This window comes from Caretta caretta, chromosome 17 (assembly GCF_965140235.1).
Source record: "Caretta caretta isolate rCarCar2 chromosome 17, rCarCar1.hap1, whole genome shotgun sequence".
Taxonomy (NCBI): domain Eukaryota; kingdom Metazoa; phylum Chordata; order Testudines; family Cheloniidae; genus Caretta; species Caretta caretta.
The window spans coordinates 17,025,629-17,045,516 of NC_134222.1; the positions used below are offsets into that span (position 1 = coordinate 17,025,629).

A 19,888-nucleotide genomic window follows, 5' to 3' on the forward strand; every position below is an offset into this window, starting at 1 on the left:
CCTGGCTGTTATAGAATGCTTTTGTCCACAGATCCCAAGTGCCTTACAAAGTGTCATCATCCCTGTGTTCGAGATGGGGCAACTGAGGCACAGAGCGCTGATGTGACTTGCCCAAGATACCTTACCAGGCCAGTGCCAGAGACCCCCGTTCTCCTATGTCCTAATCCAGTGCTCTATCCACTAGGCAACATTACCTCCCTTATAGTGTTCCTTCCAGGACTAAGGGTTGGGGGATTGTCTTAAATGATGAAACTGCATTATTTGGCCCAATATGTGCTCCCGTGCTTTTGCTTCCCAGATGGCAGCTTTACTGGCGTGATTTTTTTTTTTTTAATTGTTTGAATGTTAAACTCCAAACTGATACTTGAGTGAATCTGAATTTTAATTTTTCATTATTTGGCTGGTTAGAGTTTGAGAGAGATGAAAAGCTCTGTCCATCAATTGCAAAGTCACAAGCCTCACTGAGTGAATTGGGGAATACAACTGAAAGAGAGAGAATGTATGGGTAAAATGATAATTAGGACACTCTTTTTCTTTGCATGTATATTGGTCTTAAATCTCTGAGGATTTGGCTCTAGCAAGGTCTTTTTAACTAGGTTGCTTAATGCAGTAGCCTCATTATGAATAGCCTTGAAATAAACACTGGCACGTGCCTCTTTGAATTATGGAAAGGCAGCATTTTGGACCAGGAGGAGCCATCCAGTTCAGGAATTGTTTGGAGGAGAATTTATTGCAGGAGAAGGGCTTTCTTAGGCATGCAGATGACTTTGGGCACATGAGAAGTTCCATGGAGTTTGATGGGATTACTCGGGTGTGTAAAGTTACTCGTGTGCCTCAGCATTAGCAGGATCAGGGCCTTGTTTCTCAAGAAGAAGAAAAGTCTGGGTAAGGAGGGAGGTGGTTGCTAACTCTCTATTCTGAGGCTTGTGATGTTTGACCTTTTTTCTTGAAGCCCCAGCTACTGCAGTATTCCATGAGGATCTCTGCTTGCATTTAAAACCAAAAGGTTCTAGGGCTCCCAGCTAGGGAGAAATCACAAGATATATATATGTATATTTTTAAATCTCGTTTTTGGAGGCTGACTTATGGTTTTTGAACACCTGGGCTGTTGGCAAAGGTGAAAGCACAGAACTAGACCTTTCACCGGGTGGCCCCATTTCGGATGTACAGCACAGTTTATATTTACAGTTCCAACACTCTTTGCGAAGAGCCCAGTCCTGTAGTGAGATGCTGTAACTAGAGTGAGAGACTATATATCTGCATGTGAGAGTGTTGGTCCTGGCTGTGCCACTAGTTCACCATATGACCTTGGGCAAGTCACAAAACCTTTCTGGCATCAGTATATTCTCTCTCTTCCCCCCTCCTCCGTCTTAAATTTTAGGATAAGAAGATACTGACTTCTGGTGAGGTGAATATTAAGACTGATTGGCCCATCTGCTTCGGTCAATATTTACCTCAAGGGAAAATAAATCTTTATGTTCAACAAAACAAGAAGTCAATATATGGATTGCTACATCTATTCTGATTAACTTCATCAGACATTTCGGATTGGAAGAGGGCAAGGGGATCAGTGTGAATTTTCTTTTCATAAGTAATTTTATCAATAGCATCTGCCCAGTAGTCTATGGTGAAAGAGAAGCAAAAATATTAGAAGCCCCCTGAAATACTTGAATTTTGCAGGTCCTGGTGCCTGTATGTCCGTTGTGTTGAATTACTATATGGCCGATGTAGTCTGAAAAATGCCGGGAGGCAGGAAGGTACTTCCTTCCGGTGTGCATTAGGCATATCTGCTGACTTTAAAAAAAAATGGTAAAATACTTTTTCTGTTACTGAACTCCTGTTAGCTCTGCAGTGACAGCACAAAACTGGATTTTGTGCCAGTGTGTATGAATGGTTGTTTACTGAGTTCTGATCAGCTACACCTGTGCCAATGGGGCTGCACAGGTGTAACTGAGAAGCTGATCAGCAGAACCCCTACTTGTGGGGGTGTTGTGTAAGATGGAAAAGAGCCCAGCTTGACTCGGGGGGAGTTGCAGGGCTGGCCATTGAGGGGAAGAGGAGGGGGTAAACATCCTTTGACTTGTGAATGCAATATTTTTCCATCGGAAATTGCTGAGAGAGACTGGCCATGGGATTCCACAATGCCCTTTTTAGGCCTGGTTTGCAGTTGAATCGCTCTTGAAGTTATCGGAGGGCAATGTTACACACTGTAAGTGGCAGATAGATAGCGCTGCATGTACCTTGCCCGTGGTGGCGAAATCGTTACATTTTTCAGAGGCACCTAACATTAGACAGTGTTTTGGGGTCCAGTTTGGGCTCTGGTGCCTGGGAACAAGCAAAGCAGCTTGCTCTCCTGTGTTCAGCAGAGCATTAATATTATATGAATAGGAGATTTTTTTTAATGGCATTTAATTCTAAGCTTGTAGTAAGCTCTGCTCAAAGGCACTAAGTCTGGTCTGATAGTGCAGATCTGAGACTATGCAGAGAACACACCAGGAGCTTAAATACTTGCTAATGCCTCAGAGCAAACTTTCAGAGGCATTTGTGCTTATTACTATTGTCCACATTTATAAGGCACCTATTACTGCATATTGTGTTCTGTGTTTCTTCTCCTGTTGTTGTTGTTCTTTGTGTTTTTATTGGGAGATAACTATCATTGCTGTACCACAGCAGGATGGACTACAGCTGTCATAGTGTTTAAAGTAATAGCTGTACTCAGAGCTTCCTACTTTCCTGATTCCCTGTTGTCATTTTGTAGCTGTTGGCCCTCTCAAATTCATTACTTAGGCAGTGCAGGGATCTGCACAAAAAAGACCATTCTTTGCCTGGGTTTGTCAGAAGTAGACTGGCTTTGCCTTTGGAAGCTAGCCTGTATGTGGGGAGAGGAATTCCTCTTTTTGTGGAGATTTAAATATAAAATTGAGACTTCATATTGCATCCAAATGTTTGTACCTATCTGCATGGCAGCAACACTTGAAAAATCCACTCTCTCCAGCAGGGAGCGAATGGACTTGCTCTGATGAATGTAGGGGGCCCAGGTCATCAATTACTCAAGAAGCTAAAATTTTTAATTTAAACAGAATATCTTCTAGTCTTTGTGCTTGTGAAGGAAAACCTCCTGAGTGTGAATGGATACAGTGTGGTCTGCCTGCGTGTTCAGACAGACGGCTGCAGTGCCTCAGTAGCTGCTCAGAGCTTTGCTAGGGGCTGGTGTGTACTACAAAAGTTAAGGATCCCATTCTCCCCCCCCCCGCCCCCCCCGATGGGGCCTATATTGGCATAACTGTAGTGTGGACACAATAGTAGCAGTTAAAGGTGCCTTATATTGGTATCGCTTATTCCCCTTCCTGAACCAGAATAATCTGTATCAGTGTAAGCGCTTTTGTAGCAGTAAAATTGCATGCACGCTAGGGGGACTTGTACTCCTTTATCTGTATCCGTATAGTTCAAAGTGGCAGAACAGTGTAGTATAGACAAGCCCGAAGTAGCAGCAGAGTGAAAGTACCCTGGGGGCAGCAGTGAAAGAACTTAGAACTTGACACTGCTGCCACTGAGCAGAGGAAGGAGGGGAGAGAAACAGAAGACCAACGAAACAGGGACTGGAGGTGGGATAGAATGATGGTGATCTCTTCCTCCTTCCAGCAGGTTCTGGAGTGGGGTAGAAGAAACCGAAAGATCCTTATCAGCTGTTGGGGAATGAAGTTTCAGATCCATAAAATGTGAAAGATGGCACCTTGGAAGCAGGGTCCAGGGTAGAAACACCAGTGTCTTTTCCCTTGCCAGCAGCTGGCAATGCCAGAATTCTCTTACCAGGTCATTGCCCTTGAACCTCATTGGTGAGTGTCCCATCTCTCTGAACTGGTTAACTCTGCCAAGTGGGGTTAGTTCTCTATCTAACAGGTGTTTGGTTATCTGGGTTTGTTTTTCCCCAAGTGCTGCAGCATTCCTGAGCTAGTGACTGGGTGCTAAAACTGCAGATGAATCCTGCTGAGTTGTTTTTTTTTCATTAGGGAGAGGAATCACTGAGACTGGGTGGTACAGCTGTTCATAAAAACACAGAAAGCCTTGTGTTTACTAAACATTGTTTAACTTGCTTTAAAGACAAGCTTGGGAGGGAGGGAGAGACTCTTTGGATCAGTGTAAAACAGTTGACTTAAAAACATTAATTGATAGTTTGCTCACGCAAGGAGACACCACACAGATATTCCACATATTGTAGGAGCAAAATGTGTCTAGTATGTGATGGGATTATTTTTAATAAGCAAACCGTTGTCAGTTATTTAAAGGATCTTAGAGCAGAAGGCATCCAGCTACTTCTCAGGAATCTGCAGGTACTGTCTTCTTTGGAGAATTCAAGGTTGCAGTGCAGAATTACTCATTCTGAAACAATGGTAGTGCTTTAAATCATAAAAGCGTAAAGATCTAGGAATTGTGGTTGGAGTGTATTTGGTGAGATTTTCTCACTTGTCAAAGGTAGTAAAATGTGATGATAAAAGTGCCACTTAAATGCTTCATGTATGGTGATTAAATCAATCTGCAAGGTTCTACTTATCCATCCAGCTGGCTCAGTAACCTTTTTAAACAGGTGAGTAAAGTGTCATAATTGCCCCCCACAATTATACACAATTAATACACCCTGTTGTACTAAATTTTTGGCAAGGAGAATTTTGTTTTTAGGCTTGTAAATTTTCCATTGGATTAACCAGTGCTGCTTCTTGAGCAAATGACCAGCCCTTTGGTATGCTTTAGTGAGAGTGGATTTTGCAAAATGTTATATGATGGGCAATTATGTCAGGCTTCATGCTTCAGAGAATAAGCTTATGGCCTCTGAGGTCAGGAATGAATTCCTCCTCCGACCCGTGTACATCGCTGCACAATGTCCGTGGTGCATTTTATGGGATTTTTACTACTACTGCAGCAGCATTCCGCATTGGCCATTCCTGGAGGAATGCGTAACTCAGACCAAAATACATAACTCAGAGGAGATTAGACTGAGGTTGTGTCTACACTTAAACAGCTACAGCGACGCCATTGTAGCGCTTCAGTGTAGACGCTCACTGCAGTGATGCAATTATTCCGTTGACCTAGTGGTGTCTGCCCCAAGACTTAGGTTAGCTTACCTTCATCGCTCGGGGGCGGTATTTTTTCACACCCGAATGATGTAGCTAGGTTGGCCTAACTTTGTAGGAGGAGATCTGGCTTTAATCCCTGGCTCTGCTACCCACACTCCTCCTTGTATGACCTTGGGCAAGTCACTTCAGCTCTTCCAGGCAGAGACTGTGTCTCGCAATGCAAGTATTCAGCACCTAGCCCAGTGGAGCCCTGATCTCCGTTGGGGCTTCTTGGCCTACAGTAGCCTAGAAGAGAATAGAATGGCTGAAAGCCTTACGAACGCATTAGGGACGGCTGTTACCAGGACTTGTTGCTTGTAGGAGGTGAGGTCTCTGCTGACATTGATCTGGGATGGGAGATGCCTGGCTTTCAGGGGCCCAGTTGCAGTTACCAAGTGTGTATTCTTAAAAGGTGGACATGATTGCAACTATGCTAAAAAACTGTGGGTCTCGGAGCATTTCTGCATTGCTGCCCTGATCCAAAGTAGACAGCACTTGCTGTGTCTTAATAATAATGCACATTCTCCCAGAAGTGGTTGGATACTTTCATTCTAAACCCCTTTAAATAGCCCCCAAATAAGGTTCTTAGGCTGTTTGGATTCTGTTTGTCTTGCACCAGTAATGCTGAAATAGAATTTTGTTCGCTTCTCAACTTGATCAGGAAAAAAAAAAATTCTAATCTTTATCAGTAGGCAACTTTTCTTGCTTATTAGCACATTAAAACCAATCCCGTCGCAGAATAGGCACATTTTGCTTGCACTGGTGGAATATCTCAGTCGTAGCTCTAGGTTGGAGAAAGTTATTGGTGGAGGCTTCTTAGTCAACTGTATTATCTCTAAGCTTTTGAATTGGAAAGTTGCTCTTTCTCAAGCCTGTCTTTGAATGAGTTGTTGCTATCCTAATGTGTTTTCAGTGGCCACGTGAGTTGGATCTCATTTCAGAGCCTACAGGACAATTTTCCATGGCCCTGATTCAGGAACACATTCCTAATCAGGAGAGCACTTAAGTGGATGCTTATGTCTTATCAAAGTTAATGGAACTGAAGCACATGCCTCAAGTTAACTATGTGCTACATTGAATAGGAATGGACCTAAGCATGTAGTTAAGTGCTTTCCTAAAGTGAGGCCTGTATCATAACATTAGCAGTCATCAAGACACCAAGGACTGAATGGGCGAAATAACCATGCAGCAACCCTGCAGTGATCTATTCAGGCATTCTTGGATGGATAGGATATGGGGAAGCTTGCCCTGCTGCTGTTCGTTCACCATACTTGCTCTGACTCCAGGGTTGTGAGTCTGTACTCTCATTCTTGGTTTTTAATTTTTTGTTTCACGTTTTGCTTACTATAATCTGCTGCTGGCCAGTTGTGTGTGTGTGGGGGGGGGGGAGCCTTCAACAAAGATCAGGGCCCCATAGCAACATTATTTCTGCCTATTGAGGGGTGGGTATGTTACAGGAAGCAACACGGCCCTCTGGATAGGGCAGGAGACTGGCAGTCCGGAGACATTGGGCCAGATCCTGTTTTCAGTTACAGCATTGTAAATCCAGAGTAATTCCATTGCTTTCCCTGGTGTTGAATCTGTACTGGTGGAACAGTAGACTTTGAACAAAGGTTCTTTCCTTGACTCTGTCTCTGATTCACTCTGCGATCTTGAGTTGAATAGATTGCTTTAACATGTCTGGACTTCAGTTTTCCCATCTGTTTTAAACTGAAATAAAATAAGGAGAGGACTGTTTCTTTCAATAGGCCCTTTAATGCCTTCCCTACGCTGTCATGGACGGTGATTTGGGTAACCTTTGTCTTGTTTCCAATGTCGCAACCACAGCAGATGTGATTGGTCAGCGGGAGAACAGCGGTTGTGTTGCTCGTGGTTAGCCTATCACTTGCCATTTAAAATTATCAGATTGCCAATGCCTTACTGGGACACATAGAGACATGCTGTATATCCCAGCATCTTAGCCTGATTGATCTGTGTGTTAGCCTGTAGGTAAGGGGAAAGATTTGGGGATCCCCCATCATCTCAGTTCCTGCAGTGAGTGTACAGTTAGTATTTTAAAGGGAGACTTTGACTGTTTATACTGAATTGACATGCATGTTAGTGTCAGAGAGAAACAAACAGCTGGCAGAAAACCACAGAATTGGCATGTTATGGATTGTTGTTCGTTTTCGTCCTTCCACATGAACTACTAATGAGCGTTTCTACCCCATTTACTCCTATGGGTAGGTAGATGAATATGTGTGTATATCCTCTTTGGATAAATTTTTTGGTGGATCGGGAGGAAGGTTAGTGTTTTTCTTCTTCTTCTTTTTTTCCCCCTCCCTTTTTTTGTTAATGCTGAATTTCCTGAACTGGTTTCTATAGTAGGTTTGGCTGGGGAACTAGATGGCTTATAGGACTCAGAATGGGATATAAAGTTTTTCACCTGGTTACTGGATCTAAGCTAGCTCAGAATGTGGTTTCACTTACAAATTTTCATTTTGGGGATATAGGGGTTGGGGTATGTGTGTGGTGAGAAGCGATATGTGTGTCCTAGAAGTATCCTTGTCTAGTGGATTAAGCCCAGGGTTTGGAGCTGGGAGCTCCTGGGTATTCTGAGAAAAGGTTGTATTCTGAGTGTAATTTTCTTGATCCTCAGTTTTGACACTTGTAAAATGGGGAGAATGATATGTCACGAGCCACAACTAAATAAAGGGTCTAATCGCACTTCTAGCGTGGTCAATGACAAACTCCCTCTGACTCCATTGGGAACAAAGTTGTACTGCTTGTTTGTAAAGTGCCACACACATGCAGAGGGGTAGGGATATTTGGTGGCGTAGGCGGGGATAGAACTTGAGCGTTGCTGGCCTCTGTCCATGGGCTGAAACTCTTAGAACCATACTCCCTGTAGGGAGCTCTCCTGTGTACGTGGTCAGTCCCTCTTTTGCCCCAGCAAACATCCAGTTTAAAATGTAGGAAATCACAGATCAGATCAGGCCAATAGTCCCTCTAGTCCATTATCCTGTCTCTGACGCTGGCCTGGACTTGGAGGGTGCAAAAGATTATGGAGGAGCCAGGTATGGGACACATTGCACACAAGCAAAACTGCTCCCTTATCTCATTCAGCGAGAGGCTGGTCTATGCCCTGAATGTGAGGGTTTACATCCTTTCCAAAACTCTTGGCTTTTTAAACCCTTGCCATTGTGTGAAAATGTTCTGCCAAAAAAAAAAATTTTTTTTGCAGAATGGAAAACAAGCTAATGTCATTGGAAACTTTTTTCTGCACATATTTTTCACAGTTCTAGTAGATGGCAAGCTGTTCAGGGCAAGGACAGCATAGAGGTCATTGCTAACTGTAACCGTATTTTTATGTATACACGTGTGCCCAGAGCAGGGCATGTTTCTAAGCATCTACTTAAATAAAAATAAATAGCATTGGCTTATAGAAATCTTACATCCCTATAGGTTTTGCTGGTCTCTCTCTCCCTGGCCCACCTCTTGGATTGCCAGCACTATCTCTTGGACATAGAAAGAAATAGTAGCCTAAATTTTCAAAAGTAAATAATAATTTTAGGTGCCTTAATTCTTAGGCTATCAGCTTGAGTCACTTTTAAAAGAGCTGGGTTCTCAGGAAGTGCTGAGTACCCATTCTAAGAAAATCAGGCCCCCTTATGGGCACCCCAAATCACTAATCATGTTGCAATCTTAGTGTGTTCCTACGTAGATTCCCTAGCTAAATTCTGACAAATTTGAACTCCTTGATTTCCTTATGCATTGTGTTCACATCCTCAATGTGACAAGCTCTGTCCACTAAGAAAATATTAACTATAAAGAGAAGAGAGCAAGTGGTTTCTCAATGCACCTGAAAGGAAATGGCTTGTGGATAATTTGAGTTATAACTGTACTTCAGTGACTCTTGTATTCCTTCCCAGCATACTTTTTTCTCATCCCTCTTAAAGCGTCACTATATAAATAAAAAGGAAAAGCTTCCTAGAGCAGCCCACTCAAACAGCAGATTATCCCTTCCTAATTTGTAATATTCTCTTAACTTCAGTAGGTACCCAGAGGCCGTTGTTCTGCAGGCAGCTTTTAGTATGTGTCCAGCCTTCAGGTCCATAGCTTGACATTTCTCAGGGGGGTGCTCTCTGACAATACATTAGCTTGCTTTAGGACTCTAGAACTATTGTTAAGGGCTGGTAATTTCCAGTCCATTGCGGTGCTGTCACTCACCATCCTGGGCGCCTGGTGAGTTTCAGATCTGAGCACCGGCAAGTTTCATATGTCCATGATTGTCCCTTTTGTAGAGCTATGGAATCAAAGTTCCATTTTTACGTGCAAATAAAATGATACGAACAAGGACCAGTATTCGTACTTCTCTCTAAACAAGAGGGTGCAGAAATTTTCTGCTGGTTTGTTGTGTTGGTTGGTCGCTTTCATGCTATAATTTGGGACCTGCTGAAACTAAGCAGTTTCCTTTCTTTTACTTCCTCTCTTCAGGATTGTTTAATTTCTTACCGTTTCCAAGGACAGTGAAGCATTAATGTTACCGGGCTTGTTTTATCGATAGCCACAGTTCATATGTTCATTCAGTGTGCAGTCTGCCTGGAGCAGGAGTTTGGCGGTAGAGTAGACAAGGAGGAATGTGGGCCAGGAGATTAAAACCACCTGTGACAGTAATCCTATTGCAATAGGTCAGCCCGTAACCTCTTAACACACCATGCCTCTTGCTCTGATGCAGAAGAACTAGTCCCAATGCCAAACTCAAGTCTGTGGGGTAAGACTATGATTATCTGAGAAGAGGAAAATTGCCTCTTGCATTAGCAATCTAGAAGATAAAAGGGAGTGATGGGGCGGTGAAGTCTCTTTGAAAACTGCAGCCATTGCAATTTTACCTGCCCGTAGAGCAAGTTCCATTGGAATAAAAACAACAGAAATAGAACTAAACCTTTTTTCCCAGCAAAGGTGGGATTGTTAAGGTTCATGGGCTACAGGAGTGACTCATCTTCAGGGCACATAGCAACCGTGGTAGCAAGAATAGAGACATATACTGTGGAACCAGGCTTTTCACTTCCGAACAGGAACTCCATTAGCTGGAAGAAGAAAAGGAATACTTGTGGCACCTTAGAGACGAACCAATTTATTTGAGCAAAAGCTTTCGTGAGCTACAGCTCACTCCATTAGCTGGGTTATTTCAAATAAAATTGCAGCAGACGTCATTCAATTGATGTTGATTTAACCAGAGTTACAGATTCCTACCACCACATGCCAGGCAGGCACTCTCACCTACTTCTTGTAATTAAGAGGCAGCTATGGCTTATGAGACCAATTACGGCATGTCTGGGTGCATACACTGAGGGTAGTGGAGAGTTGCCTTTGTGCAATTATCAAAGAGAATAGGTGACCCCTGAAGTAAATGAAAGGCAGTAACTCACTTGAGGGGCCAGACGAGATCATAAACCTAAAGACGTCATCTCTCCTCTTGCAGTTTCAATAACATTCGTCCAGGCAACTCATCTTGATTGCACCAGGATGCAAAGCAAGAGAATGGTTCCTTTAAACTGCTTTAACAGCATCTCAGGACTGTAGATTAACTCCAGGGTGCCGTCTTGCTTTTGTATTTTATTTATGTGAAATGCTGATCTTGTGGAGAGTCCTACCAGGGGCACCAGTGATGAAGCTGTATTCCAGAAGAGCTCAAGTAATTATTGGGTGGGAACATCACAGATCAGAAACAGGAGAATCAAAAGTGACTAATAATGGCGGATGCCATTTTGGATTCGTGACTTGAGACCTGAGTGGGACCTGATTTTCAGTAAAGTGCTGAGCACCTGCCCTCCGCATATCAGGCATCTGATGAAGTGAGCTGTAGCTCACGAAAGCTCATGCTCAAATAAATTGGTTAGTCTCTAAGGTGCCACAAGTCCTCCTTTTCTTTTTGCGAATACAGACTAACACGGCTGCTACTCTGAGGCCTCTATGAAGTGTCTCAGAATCCCTAGTCCCTTAAGAACCTTGCTTGTCATCACTATTTAGTGACAATAGCAGGTGTCACTCAAATAGTTTACATGCCTCCAGCCTGCACCCTAAATTCCAGCAGACATACACACATACATGGTTTTGATTTTCATCTAGCTAAAATATTGCTGATTACTCTAACCAAAATTATGCTATGTTCCCAATTATTGTTTTTGTTGGATGTTAATTTGGCACCAAGTATGGATTTTTTTAAAAACCTCCCTGCTCACTGGCTGGAACTGTCAGCTTTAATTTACGAGCATCTCTGTCAGTGTGCAAAGGTAAAGCCAGTAATTGCTATTTCATTTATTTATTTCATGCTATTTATTGCCCATTCTCTTCACACTGGGCCTGATTCTCCTCTCAGGGGTTGTAATTCAGGAATAAATTTGATTAGATCAGTGGAGTTCCACCAGCATCACACAAGCTGCGTCCAGACTGTGGTGTGTACCTACGTGTGTCAGTGAAAGGCTCTGGCTGTGGGGAAAGGTTCTGGCAGTGGAAGGCAGCAGGAGACGTCATGCTAAATATAGCAGTGTGTAGATGCCAGTACCAGGAGGCTGGGCCACCCCAGCCCAAAGCAGCTCTTTAAACCTTTCCATGATAGTGCGGGGTTTATATACCCCATCACACACCCAGATTGAAATTAGCCCTTTGTAACTGTATCTGCAGACAGCAATACGGTGTTTCTATCTGTGGCTAGAATTCACTCGCTCTTTTTCTTTCTGACATTTTGTTGTCAGGGAAGTGTCCCCTTTAAATCCTACAGCGTATTGACACTAATGGTTGGCGTAGTGTCTTGATGTGTTTCTTTTGTTTGCTTTGCGCATTGCCTGTACCTAAGTGGGGACTTCAAATAGAATCTCTGAACTAGAGGAGGACACGTGAGAAGGCTGCAAATTCTCGTTCGGTTTCTGTTGGATACTCCTCTTCAGTGGTCCTGTTAACATGTAGGTTTAATGAGTGCGTTTTATTCCAGGGCTAGGCTGAGTGCTGCTTTGAGCTGCAGTTTCCATCTGGAGCATTCGCTAGGCTGCCAGCTCCAATCTTTTATGTTCTGTGTGTAATGCATTTACCAACAGAGCTAGAGCACAATAAAAGGTAAAGTGACTGAAAAAGTGGCTTATAGATTTATGGAGACTGTATATGTTGCACTTGGGCGCATTTCTGCCATAAAAGGTTGATTCTGAAATAACGGTGATCTCTCCACCCGCTTGACTCACATTTTAAAATGCATCCGTTCTACCGAATAATTCCAGTACGTTACGCAAGCGCTTTGTGTTAGGAATGACTCTGAAAGGGAGAATGAATGTTCTGTGTCAAAGCATTAACTGTGCTGGTGAGTCTAATGCAGACTATCCCCATCCCCATATTTAACTGGGGGTTTCAGTGATCTGTAGCTAGGTGGCTAATGCCATCCACCAAAAAGAGCGGAGTTTCACATGTCCCTCTTTTCCTTCCATTCCAGGCACAGGCGTGCATGCTTCTCCAGAAGGCCCTGCAGACTCGGGATTTGAAGCTCTCCATGACGACGGAGGAGGATTGGGAGGAGCTGATCAGAGAGAGTACCAATCAGATCACAGAGGTAATGAGAACTAGCAGGTTAAATGTGGGTCGTGCCCACTGGATGCCTTTTCTGCACCTGTTCCTCATGGGCTCATAGGGCCAAATTCAGATGTGGTATAATTGCTTTGGCTCCATTAAATTGACTTCAGTGCATTTGCACCCACTTACATTTGATCTGAATCTGGACCCCCTAGTAGCTAGCGAATGGTTTCTCTGGTGTTCATGCCACATGAACTCCTGTATGCTGTAGGACATGGCCGTTTTGTATCATATATAATAGGCCTGGGATGCTTGGCTGTAGGTCTGATAGAAGAGTGTGTGGATCTAAGTGGGAGAGGCTAAGCATGAGAAATAAACTTGCATGGGTCAGAACGTTTTAGGCATTTTAGATTCAATACACTAATGGCATTTTGCATGTACCTTTCATTGGAGAATCTTAAGGGGTGTCATAAATATTAATTTAACTTCGCAAAACCTCTGAAAGTTACACCTGTTTTACAACTAGATAACCCTGTAAGCCAAAGAGGTAAAGTGACTTGACTTGAGTGCGGTTGTAAGTGGAACCAAGATTTAGAACCCAGGAGTCCTGGCTCCTGGTCCCCTGACATAGCCCCGGACCACTCGCTGCTAATGGCAGATGGATATTTGCTAAGAGAATCCTAAAATCGTTTATTCTAAAAATAGAATGATGCCAAGATTGCAGCACAGCGAGAGCAAAAGAATGATGGGTCCACGCTGCTTCTGGTGCTTTAGGAGGGAGTGTTCCGAAACGGTACAAGGAGGGGGTCTCAGTGAACAGAGAGGGCTTAATTTCAGTGACTCATATTGGTTAGGGTCTTACCTGTATCATTATCATCTCTCTGAGTATAGCTTTCATTCTTTGCACATTTTTAATTGGTTATGATGGTCTTAAGTTTCTATAGCAATAAGCAATATTAGAATGTTGTCAACAGATTGAATTTTCCTTCATTGAGTAGGAACAAGAATTCCAAGCAAATCTATTTTAAGAAACTCAGGGATGACCTTTGTAGTACTCTCAAGAAATCGGGGAGTCTTAGGTTTCAGCGAAATGCATTTTATTAATGATTACATCAGTGACGCAATGGATAGGATCAAATCAACTATCCTCCTCCGCAAACCTTCTGTGTCACCATGTCTCTCTCTAGCTGGCAGGCGCTGTTATATACCTGCAGGGCTCACAAGAGGGCCGTACGTCACATTAGTGATACACATTGAATTTTACGATGCCTCCATGTCATTCAGTTCAGGATCTAGTGATATAACAAGCTTTGGTAGCAACATGAGCTGTTGCTGAGCTGAATGATTCTTCATCCCTTTCCATTTCTGTGGATGTTTGCATTTTAACAAAAACTGCCACAGTGTGGTCCAGGTAGATGGGGATTTTCAAGGAATCCTAAAGGAATTAAAATCCCGACTTCCACTGAATGTCAATGGTACTTGGGCACCTACCCCCTATGGCTGGAAAATCCCAGCTGTAGAGTCTGAATCTTCACTGCCATGCACCAGATTTATACCAGTGTAACTTCTTTGAAATCAGTGAATTTACACTGGTGTATAACTAACATCAAGAAGTGCGGAACTAGCCCCATAAAATGCTGGTTAAGTGCTAAGTGTGGTGGTGGGGGTTAACAAATACACTGTATATAATTCCTAATTCACTGTAAAATGATCTGCCTGTTTCCGCGATTTAGTGCATTGCGAGGTTGAACGTTGTGCCAGAAAATTGTTTCCAAAGTTACAAACGTTGTAACAGACCTTGCTGCAAAAAGAGGACCCGGTGTTGTGGGGTGTTATTGTACTGAGTAACATAGACAGTGCCTGACTGATAGCACTAGAAACATGCAGTGGCTTGGTGGTCGAGTGGAAAGATTCTTACCAAGTGGGCACAGGTTCAAATCCTGGCTAATCTCCAGGAGAAAAAGGCGCATAACAGATCCAGTGGTTAGAAGCTGAAGCTGGACAAATTCAGACTATGAATAAGGCACACATTTTTAAGTGATGGTAATTAACCATTGGGACAACTTACCTAGGAACGTGGTGGGTTCTCAAACTTTCCAAGGGTGTGTCTGTACTTTGAGCTGGGGGTGTGAGGAGAGACACTGGCGTGAGCTCTCATCAAGCGAATGTGCTTAAAGAGACTGTTCCTGCTCTGGCAAGTGCAGCAGGGGAGGAAGCCACCCCGAGCACATACCTAGCTGTGTCTCTGACAGGCATATCCTTGGTGCGACGAACCTCTCTTGCCGCTCTCTGCATGGCTGCGTTCTGTTTTTAGCGTGTTAGCTCAATCAAAGCAACCATGTATTGAGCTGGGAATTGCACCTCCACCTTATAGCCGTACCTTCAGTCAAGACTGGACATCTTCTTCTTCTTCTTTTTTTTTTTTAAAGGCTCTAGTTCAAACAGATGTGAGAGGCTTGATGCAGTAGCTTTTGGGTGAGGTTCTTTGGCCTGTGTTGTGCAGGAGGTCAGACGAGGTGGCATCTTGATTCTTTCTGGCCTCAAAATCTAGGAATGCCTTTGTTTATCTACAGACTGGGTAGGGCATAGGAAGAGGCAGGAGGAGCTTCTGGCTCACTAGGGGGTTCAGTCTCTCTTGCCTGCTCAGCCCATGATTCCTCTGCAAACTCGGCCAGCTGGGAACAGGATGGAGACCAGTAACCCATTACATACTGGCAACTGGGAGGTGGTAACAGAACTCGCTGACTACTGGCAGGAGGGCGGATTTAGACGTGAAACGCTCAGTAGTCTCCAAATGTCCTGCACCACCCACCAAGCCATCTGTTTCCCAAAGAGGTGAAGGTGTGAGTGCAGCTTCTGAGATCACCTGAAAAGCCAGAACTGTTAAGTGGCTCTTCGCTAATGCCTGCGACAGCTGTTTAAACAGCAGCAGGACTGGCTAGGGAGGGATCAGTTCCATTCTTGCAGCCGTCAGTCAGGTTTGCAGCAGCAATGCCAGTGATTTCCCAGCAGTCAGGGGGCAGGAAGTGGGAGGGGGCGGATAGCGGGCGGGGGCCAGGCTGTTTGGGGAGACCCAGCCTTCCCTACCCGGCCCTCCATACAGTTTTGGAACCCTGATGTGGCCCTCAGACCAAAAAGTTTGCCCACCCCGTCCTAGTTCCACGGCGAGTACTTTTTAAAAAATATAAAGTTAGTGCAGCTTTTAAAGTTGCCCTAATTTGGGCACCTAGCCAACAGGATGGTGTTGCCAATGAAGAAGGAAGAATAACACTTGCCACTTGAATAGCTCCATTCACCTGAGGCTCTCAAAGAGCCTTAGCTATGTTTATTAATAGTAATAATAATAGCATCTATTCTTACGCAGCGCTTTTCATCAGTAGATCTGAAAGCACATTAAAAAAGGAGGGTTCAGCCATCACGTTGTTGAGGTAATCACTAAATAAAAACCATTTCACTGAAACCCGAGACTCCCAGCTTCCTGAAGAGTAGCACAAACATCGTTATCCCGGTTTTGCAGATGGGGAAACTGAGGCACAGAGAAGTGATGTGTCTTGCTCACGGTCATGCAGTGGGCCAGTGGCAGAGCCCGGAATAGAATCCAGGTCACCTGAGTCCCAGTCCAGTGCTCTCTCCACTGCTGCCTCCCGATTAAACCTTGCAACAGCACTGTGTTAGAGAAGTAGCATTATCCCCATTTTGCACATGGAGAAACTAAGGCTCAAATGAATTACTCAGGGTCACACAGTAAGTCCAGTGGCAGAACTTAGGACTCCTGACTTCCCAGCCAGGAGATCCCTCCACCCTCGCTATATGTTTTCATGGAGTGGGGGCCATGCATACATTGGCTTTGCAGATTATTGGCCAAATCGCTAGCTGATGTCGCTACATTATAAAGATCTCACTTCAGATGCAGCTGCCCTGAATTCTTCTCACCTTGGTGCATTCCCTCACCCTCTTGTATCTGTAGAGCTCAGTTTTCTCTTTGTCCTCCTACTCTGCTGCTGTCCTGCCTTTAAAGTCGTCTCCCTGGCCAGTGACCCATTGATAAAATTTGGTTAGGAGCCAATGTAATTCTCAGCCTTGGGCAGACTGTTTTGAGTGCATTACCAGAGACCTCTTTTCTGTGGCCAAGTCTCTAATGCTGCATGACCAACCCCCCGTCAACTCTTGCATAGGATGCTGCAACTGAGGTTGTAAGTAGGTGTTGAGAGTTGAAAGCCAGAGGGAAATTGAGAAGAGTTAATGAAACGTGTCACTGGAAAATTGGTACTTTTATTACTGAGCCTTTGTGGAAAACCTGTCTGTGAAGGTCAGTCTTTTCTTGGCTTGTCAACAGTGGTTTGCGGGTTGGTTTTTGTTTTGATCTGCCTTCTCCTGTAAATGCATCCTGGGATGGCCTGGATTAGTTTTTAATTTCCTATCAATGTAGCATCCTGTACAAAGGGAGGGGTCAGCAGGCAGTGCTGCTGTTCCTGTGCTCAACCCATCACTGTGCTGAGAAACTTGTGCCGAATTTGATACCACATCAGACCCCGTTAGCCTGTCTACCCTGGAATGAAGACTCTGGCTATAGCCAGTAACTGAGGCGTCCAGAGGAAAGTGCAAACGTCCCATGCTGTGATACACCTATTTGTGTGTGTGTTTGTGAACCCCTCCACCCCCATGGGTGATCATTTTAGGCCTTGTCTACATGGGAAAGTTGTGTTTTGTTTTTTTTTTCTCTATATAACCTCTGAGGCATGAATTTAATGTTGATTTAGTTCTGCCATTATAACACCCCATGTGGACGCTTTTGGGGGTTAGTTATGTTTGTTGCTTAGGAAGAGGTTTAAGCTACACTGGAAAAAGCCACTAGCGGGATTAGAGTTTACATGGTGGGAGAGAGAGTGAAACCATATAACTGGTCGAACTTTCCCATGTAGACCAGCTTTAGTCTCCAGAGTGCATGACATTTGATGACCTGTGTTGGCGTCTTAATTTGCATGGCTGTGAAAATCACCAAGTCCTTTTTAAAAAATCCAGCCACAGTGTGTGTCCTGATGATCTCCTGAGCCAGTGAGTCTGTGTGTGTGTCTGTGGGCACATCTCAGCAGCAGCTTGGGTGGATGTACCTGCACTAGCTATAAGCTAGCCAGCTTGCTGAATGGCTGTGCAGATGTGACAGAGCTGTTAAAGTGCTCTGTGGACATAGAATATTGCTGGGGAAGCATTCAGTCCTGTTTGTTCCATCCTGTGCACCCTGGCTGTCCTACAGTTTGTCTTTTTCTGTATTGTTATATGGCTTTTAAAAACCCCAAAGCTTTAAACTCAGAAAAAAAAAAAAAATGTTCTGCATGAACTTGTTTTTGCCGATTTTTTTCCATGTCTGCCAAAATAAACGTTGCATAGAAAAACGTAGAGTCCTCCAATGATGCTCTTTTGAGTGGGATCTGTTCGGTCTCTCACGTGGCCAGGGACAAAAGAGGGTTTGATTTGCTTCCTTCCCCACACATTAACGACCACATCCCCATTAACACTGGTCCTTTCCAGGCTAAGTAATTGTGCCCTACCATCCCTGCCTGCACCTCCTGCTTCCTGCACTATCAGCTGCATGCATATAACTGGGCAGCATGGAATTCACCCGCCTTTCTGCACAACCTCCATAAATGGGCAGGAAGGGAAATAAATTTTGAGGTTTGAGCCTGATTTATCACAAGCTGATCATTCTGGGGAGGAGATAATATGCTGCCTCCTCCATAGTGTTGGTGGTAGCTACCATTTTGTTTGGGAGTATGGTTTGATAGCCCTTCCTTAATGTACAAATGGAGAAGAGTTCTCCCATTCCACGGATGCTGCCTATGCTGGACCTGTTCTGTGGGTAAACAGAGGTCTTCTGTCTTCAGGCCTATCCATTTGAAACCTTTTGCCCTTGCTGAAATTAAATGATTGAGCAAACTGTAGTTGGTTGTGGCCAAAGATGATGAGTGCGGGGGCTTGGTGGAGCTGTGAAAGTGTTTGTGCTTTTGTATCCATGAGGTCATAGGTTAGGGCCTCGCTCATCTGTTGCAAAAGTAGTGAAAATTCACCGGCGAGGTAGTGGTTAGGATGCCGCAGGCTCCTTGGGTGACCTTAGTCAAGTCACTTAGCCTCAGTTCCCCATCTGTAAAATGTGGATAGTAGCACTTCCGTACTCTCAGGGGTATTGTGAGGATAAATACATGTGCGATTGTGAGGTGTTCAGATAGCATGGTGATGGGTCCCATAAAAGTACCTAAGATTGAATGCTTTGGGGGTTTTTTATTAGGCTGTTGATTTTTTTTTTTCTTGGCCCTAACTAGAGGAATCCTTTCTACTTGCAAATCTCTGTGTAACAATGAAGGAGTGAACTTCGCTCTAAACATTAGAGTGGACTTCCTGTAATTTGAAAAGCTTGCTGAGCTGTTTGCTGGGCTGGACAATAACCTTCAAAGCAGGAGTTTCCTTGGCAATGTCTGGGTGTACCAGGGGATGTGAGGTAGTGAAAGGTGCAGACATCTGGCATAGTACTCCATCACTAATCTGTACATTCATCCATTAGCAACCAGGTCTGTTGTGTGGGAGGAGGGAAGGATGGGGATAGCGCGCGGCATGTGGAAAGAACGCAGCTTGGCTGTGGGTTTTGTTTGACTTAATGGAAGATCCACCCCACGGAGCTGTGACTGATACGTCAGGTGAAGGGCTGTTTGTTTTATATAATGAAGTATGCTGGAGGGTGTGCCAGGGATATAGCATTTTGAACTGGTGCCTGGGCCCTGAGCTAGGAAACCAGCCCTCCTCTCTCAGTAACAGAATGATTATCTGGGATATCGCTGTGTTTCTTATCAGCCTAGACTAACTGTTCTCACTTCAAAAATACCAGGCAAGAAGACGTACTGCTTGGAGCTCCCTCAGGCTGCAGAGCACCCCACCCTGAAATGTAAAGGCTTTGAGACGTGTTGAACCCATAGGGCCTATTTCATTGCCATGGTGTCTTTCCACTGACCACTCCACAGATAGCTCAGGGAAGGAAGGGTGTCTCTCAGGTTAGGGTACTGGCCTTGGACTCTGGAGACACCGGTTCAACTCCCTGCTCTGCCACAGACTTCCTGTACAACCCTGGGCGTGGACTTATTCTCAATGGGTCCTGAGGCACAGCTGTGGCTGGCCTGGGTCAGCTGACTTGGGGTTGCAGGGCTCGGGCTACAGGGCTAAAAATCTCAGTGAAGACCCTGCAAGGCAGG

General features: G+C 44.3%; 1 protein-coding gene across 1 annotated transcript in view; it reads left to right on the forward strand.

The window, feature by feature from the left end:
* The window catches only part of MYBBP1A (MYB binding protein 1a), a 79,858-nt gene that overhangs the window by 48,076 nt on the left and 11,894 nt on the right, over nt 1-19,888 (forward strand). Inside the window, exon 24 of the mRNA XM_048823825.2 lies at nt 12,574-12,690. Within this exon, the coding sequence (XP_048679782.2) occupies nt 12,574-12,690 (117 nt within the window). The remainder of the gene's footprint in view (nt 1-12,573; nt 12,691-19,888) is intronic.